General features: G+C 38.5%; 1 protein-coding gene across 3 annotated transcripts in view; it reads left to right on the plus strand.

Moving 5' to 3' along the window:
• The first annotated feature begins 3,620 nt into the window (after positions 1-3,620).
• Positions 3,621-6,435, plus strand: part of LOC122071893 (thylakoid membrane protein slr0575) — a 15,900-nt gene continuing 13,085 nt past the window's right edge. For 2 of the 3 annotated variants that reach the window (XM_042636356.1, XM_042636355.1), the window contains exons 1-3: positions 3,621-4,080; positions 6,040-6,086; positions 6,170-6,272. In XM_042636356.1, the coding sequence (XP_042492290.1) occupies positions 3,676-4,080; positions 6,040-6,086; positions 6,170-6,272 (555 nt within the window). In that variant the 5' untranslated portion in view covers positions 3,621-3,675. The remainder of the gene's footprint in view (positions 4,081-6,039; positions 6,087-6,169; positions 6,273-6,435) is intronic. The other variant, XM_042636354.1, reaches the window with a different exon arrangement.

Genomic DNA, 6,435 nt, shown 5'->3' on the forward strand with positions numbered 1-6,435 from the left:
TAGATTTTTTATTATTTTTTTTTGTTTTTTTTTTTTAAATACTGTTTAAGTGGACCGAATAATTTGGTTTAATTCGGATTCGGTCCGAATTATTCGCGAATTATATTCACTTTTGAAAAAATCACGAATTTTACTGAATTTTATTTTTAATTCGGATTCGGTCAGAAATTTTGATAAAATTCGGAAAAATTTGGTTAGGCCGAATTGATAACACTGGTGGGGGTGGGGGTGGGGGGGAGGGATTAAAGTTAGGAGAAAAGAACACTGTCCGGTCATGTGCTCCTGTGCCCTGACAAAAGGTGAGGGATGAAATGACCACCCACCCCCTGCTGGATTCCTGGGTGTGCCCTCCCATTGGCTCCATGAACCACATGACCAGGCAGCGTTCTCGTTAGTGAAGTTTCTCAGGTGTTGGGGGCTTTTGTATTACATTCGCCCGTATTTTTATTCTGTGATGTCCATGAATAATGTTCAATTGAACTCAACTCCGAGCTCAAGCTATGCTGGAGATTTGATCATTAACATTGCCAGCCATCGTGCAAAAAACTGATGTAAGTTTTGGTCAATTTGAATTTTCCTTAGGCAACGGTGGAGGAATGATATCCATCATTGCCGTGGGATGGGTGTCTGGGAATAGTGAAAGGTGTTTGGACCTTCAATTAGTTTGGGAGAGTTAGTATTTTTGGTGAATCTTTCTCCATAGGTGAAAGGAAAACTTTTCCCTTGGATCTCACTTATCCATACTGTAGGAACTTTTTAAATCATGTGTGACGTATGCACAAATCAAATGGGCTTTTCTGGCAAGCCTGACACAAACAATTCTAAAGTTACTTTCTGATGATGAATGCATTCATCAAATTAATTTTATTTGCTTTATGGATCATTAACACTTTTGTTTTGGGCAAAAAGTAGGGCAAGAGAGGTTAGGGTACTAATTTTGTGCAATCTTGGTAAGCTAAGGTATCGGTAGATTGATGTCCCTGAGGATTGGTTCCCATTGAGCACTGCTGACCAATGGCCAACGTATTGGGTGCTAGAAGGGCCAATGGTCACCTACTTTGACATACACAAACCCACTCAAACATGCATACTTTAGGGTTTGATCCCACAACCTCCCTTGGGAAGGGACTCTTCAAGTCAAAGTTGTCACCACTTGCTCGTTGAATGATTGAGAATATGGGAAATACAAGCCTCTATGGTGTGTATCATTTCTAGCTTGATGGTTCCCTGGAATGACTTCAGTGAAAGTTGCAAGTTTAGATAGGGTGACAATGTGGTCACCTGTTGAATTTCTTGCCATTGCACCCAGGCCTTCCACAGCTGATTTCGGCAAAATGTAGCATCACACTTTATTTTGCAGATGGCATTTGGAGGGGAACCCTTTGATTGGTGACATTTTGAGATTGGATTGAGTGGAATTGGGGCACAAGCTCTCCATAGAAAGTATTTGATCTTTGGCAACGATATACAATTCTATATATGTTTTCAAACTATAAAGTGTTGGATATGTATGCCCACCAAACCCGATTTATTAATAAGACTATTTAATTTTATTTATGTATGACATTTATTTATTGAATTTGTAAGTTAAGTAAACTAGGCTTAAATGATTGACATTTATCATGAAACTTGGCTTAACCCTTCTGGTAATCTAAATGAAATTGGTTCACTTGGCATGGAATGAAGACCAACCTCAAAATATATCCAAGTGATATGTTTCAAATGTGAAGTGAGGCCATTGACAGCATAGGCGGTCGACTGCCCAACCAACCTACTTTGAGTGGAGCGGTCCACTGGTGTGCACCTTGGCGGTCAACCGGTACATGATTTTCTGGTTACTGAGAGCACCTTATGTCAGGTGAACGTTTTCCTCGACCGATGAAATTCGAAGAGGTGTTCTTCTTAGTCTATAAGTAGTAGTTGACTGACTTGATTTGCAGTCAATTGGTATTTTAGAAACTAGATCTGTTTGAAATCATGATGACTAGTTTTGATCTATAAATAGAGGAACAACCTGATGAGTTTTGAAAAAAAAAATGGTAAAATTGTGTGGAAACTCTGCTAGGATAAATCTTGAAAAAATTTCATTGCTTATCTTGCATATTTTCTCGTAAAAGAGGTAACTTGTGATTTGTCCTTTGAGCGATTGAGTATCACTTTCGCAGTGATTGTAATGGTGATGAGTATTGAGGCTCTGAATCTATGAGAAGGTTGATAGTATTTGGAGACTATTGTGTGAAGATTGTGAAGGTTGATAGATTTTAGAAAACTATTTTTTGTTAATTTTATGGAGATCTGTATGAGGATGTTTTTTCTACTTGGATAAATAAATTGTTAGTAGAATTCCAAGCCGTGGAGGCTTTGGGAGTGAATGTAGGACACTGTTGAAGGTTCTGCCAAGCCATTATAAATCTTGTATATGCTCACTTTCTACATCTTTTCTATTCACCTTAAGAGTGTATTTGGTATCTAACGATTTGTTGGTGTTTTGAGATAGCAGGAGAAGATTGTAAAATTGGGGTAAGATTTCGCATTACCCAATTCACTCCCTCTTGGGTTTTCTATACGTTCCTATAGCAAAGTGCAAATATGTTACTATAGATATATATACAAATAAAAGATCCACACGCCGTTCATATGCGAATTCTCTGGCACCACAACACATAATCATGAGTTCCGCCCACTCTGATCTCTCTCCTCAAAACCCCCTATTGTGTGATTCGCAATGGGGACCTCCTTTTGCCCAAATTAATACTCGGGCATTGGAAAGATCCCTCTCTGGCTCTCCATATGAATTGTGCTTGCTTATGCTACATAAATGGACAAGGAACACAAGCTCATTTATTAATTAAGGGAAGAAAAATGCTACTTGGACGTGTGACCTCTGCACCAGTGCAGGACCAATATGAGGGTACACAAGGGCATCGATAGAAGTGGATATTTTGAATTTCACAAGGGCAATGGCGATCATTTTGTACTCTCCTGTGTCTGATCGCAGGGACCATATGACCAAGTAGCTTTTTTTGCCCTTTAATTGATTGTATATATTGAAGTAAAAGCAATGAATTTGGATTTGTTGCACATATGTTCACTTAGACATATCTCTGAGAATTCAATACCTGTCCCTTTTACTTCCATGTATATCCTTCATCCTTTTAATGATAGAAAACTAGAGGAAAAATTACATGATTACCCACTTTTGGGTTTTCCTTTATAAAATTATTCACAAAAAGTTATGGTTAATAAAAATACCCAAAATTATGTTAGAATTCACAAAACCACCCACCCAAAGTTTTAGTTAACAAAAATACCCAAAATCAGGTTTGGTTTTACAAAACTACCCAAAATAGTGATTGTTCATCTTTCACATATAATCATGTATTTTTTTATTACTAAAACTTTGAGTGGGTAGTTTTGTAAACCCAAACTTAATTTTGGGTATTTTTGTTAGCTGAAACTTTTAGTGGATAATTTTGTAAAGAGAAACCCAGATGTGGGTAATCATGTAATTTTTTCAAAATTAAACAAGTATTGGATTACTCTGGGTGAACGTACGTGCAGCGAATCACAAATGTAAACAGTGGCATGTAGTCTGAGTCTCTGAGACTCTCTGGTCACCCGCGTAATCTCTCATATTTGGGCGGTTAAGAGCAGCCATTTGTTTTGGGCTTTTCAATGGTAGCCACTTGTCCCCTACGAGATGATAGAACGAGCAGACTGAGTAGCCAAACAGTAAGCAAGCACAGAGCGAGAGAGAGAGAGAGACGAGAGAGAGAGAGCATGGCAGCCGCAGCTGAAGCATTAGGAGGAGGAACCATAGTTTGTTGGTGCCAGTCCGCCATCATAAGGGATCGGCGATTCATTTTCTCCCTGGATTGGCCCGCAACAAATGCGCGCTCTCTTACAAGTTTGAGGTCAAGAAGCTTGGGGAACAAAGCCCATTACTTTCCTGCGACTGCCAAACCCCATCAGCGTAGACTCGTGTTCCTCTCCAGAGCCGCTGATTCAACACAGCCCCCTTCCCCTGCCGCCACCGCCGGCAAGGTCATTGTCTCAGACGACGAATTCTCCCTTGCTAAGGTCTCTCTCTCTCTCTCTCTCTCTCTCTCTGATGACTGATTTTGTAAGTCTTTTTTGTGAGTATAAGAAATAGATCCGTGAGGGGAGAGATGGAAATTCTAGAATAGTGATACAGGAGAATACTGCAAAGTGCAAACTGAAAAGGACAATTTTAGAGCTACAATTAAGCGTAGAATGGTAATGAAACTTCAGGAGAAATTATTGGCAGTCTAATGGAAAGTAATGTTGGATGAGTTGCTGAATAAAATAAAAGGGAGCTCCAAACAAATACTGCTCCCTTAAATAATCAAACAGGAAATATTATTGGGATGAAGTTTCATTTATTATCAATCCGATGTTGTGAAGCCACATTCTCTTTAGAAAACTGAAACAAAAGACTATTTGTTGGTAATTATGATAAGCACATACAAGTTCATTATTGTAGAGAAGGCTATAAAAGTACTATTGACATGAGGGATGCAAAAAAGTAGGGGTATCAATAACTTGATTTATACCCTAATCCTACACAACAAGATAAGACGAAGATATTAGATTGGATCAGTAGTCGCTAATGGCATTACTGGGGTTACAAGTTCTATTAGTCCTAGAAGGTGCTAGTGCAGCTTTCTCATCCTCAAAGAGAGAAAAGAGAGAAAGTTTCCAATAGTCCCGCTTTACCTGAACATCTATGCAGTCATTCAATCATCAGCAGAAACTCTCTTGCCCAAAAACTGCAGCATCAATTTCCACCTTTGATCAACAATCCAGGTTACTTCAACATCTCGACCAGGAGTATGTGTCAGTTGAAGGAGTTGCAGTGTCATTTATGAAAGCCATGTATTATTTTGTCAAGGATAGACTGTCATTTATTAAAGGTGATTCATGTATCAGAGTCCTCTTTTTGCTCATTGCGAGTTTCCAAGGGGTGAATGGGGTATTCTCCTATTGCATATTGTGGTGTCTTGGACCGATCCAAAGACCATGTAAGATTTCATTTCTTATTCCGTCCATAGCCTTTGGTGCTGGGGAGAGGATTCTTTGGCAGGTTGTTCCTTTCTTCTTGGAATTTGGTCCTTCATTGGAGAGGAATACGAAAAATGTTTTACGATTTCTGTGGGGCCATTTCAAATGATTCAATCAGAGAAGGCACAATTACAGAGTCTGGTTAGTTGCACATTGTTGTTACCCAGTCCTTCCTATGTCACCTGAACATTATACCTTGAATTGCTTGTCAAAGGTGATGATACCTATAGCTTCTGATGAAGACAGTGATGGTGCAAATACAACGCTGGAGGATCATGACCCTGTTCAAAGGGCGCTACCTCTCAAGTTGTCTAGGCATTATCTTGATGAGCTTGCCACTCTGTCTTCTAGGCATGGAAACCTTTGTCACATCTTAGTGGCAAAAATACTCAGAGCCGTTCTTGTCATTGTCTTTGCATGCCCCTTCAAATACACGATCAACTACCACAAAACGTTGTGATGGCTATAATGACATTATTAAAACAGGGGTGATATGACAATCTGAAAGAGAAAAGAGAAGGGTTTCCTTACATGCCTTGCTGGATTATTGTTTAAGGTATTTTCACATTTAGTTTGGCGCTAAAATTGCAAGTATGAGACGCAATGAATACTGAAATTTCTGTTACATTAATTAATGGACAACATTTCTCTTTGGATTCCTTTCTTTACGTTGTAATCCAAGTCCTTATTTTCCATCCATGTATATCTACTGTTGTTTTAATGCACCTGTCTAAAAATTTCCTCAAGAGAATTTGAGATTGCAATTGACTGAATAGATTCAACTCAGGCATGTTTCACTATAACTTTGAAGATGTCCTAATGATACAGAGTGACACCATTTCTGTTATCACGATCTGCTGGTCCTGATCGTTCTTCTCAGTCAAAGTGGAATTTGTTTAATTTTCCTATATTTGAAAGGTCTGGCCAATGAAATGATATTGTTGTCAAATTTTGCAGGTCTCATTTGGTGTAATTGGACTATCTGTTGGAATCACACTTCTTTCGTAAGTTTCCTTTTCTTTTTTGGACTAACTAGATATTCTGGTAAATATTCTAGTTTTAATATCACTTCATTTCTGATCTTCAGTTATGGTTTTGGGGCATACTTTAATATTCTCCCTGGATCTGAGTGGTCAGCATTAATGCTAACTTATGGCTTTCCTCTTGCAATAATTGGTATGGCTCTTAAGGTAAATTTCTCACATGTAATATAGATTTTCTTTTGGATGATGGATGAGAATGTTCTACGATTGGGGAGAAATTATGATCTATCCTATATTGAATTAATTCCATGGAACAATATGCTGCTGCTGAAACATGGAAGAATTAAAATCTTAATTCAAAACACAATGT

This window comes from Macadamia integrifolia, chromosome 2 (assembly GCF_013358625.1).
Source record: "Macadamia integrifolia cultivar HAES 741 chromosome 2, SCU_Mint_v3, whole genome shotgun sequence".
NCBI lineage: Eukaryota > Viridiplantae > Streptophyta > Magnoliopsida > Proteales > Proteaceae > Macadamia > Macadamia integrifolia.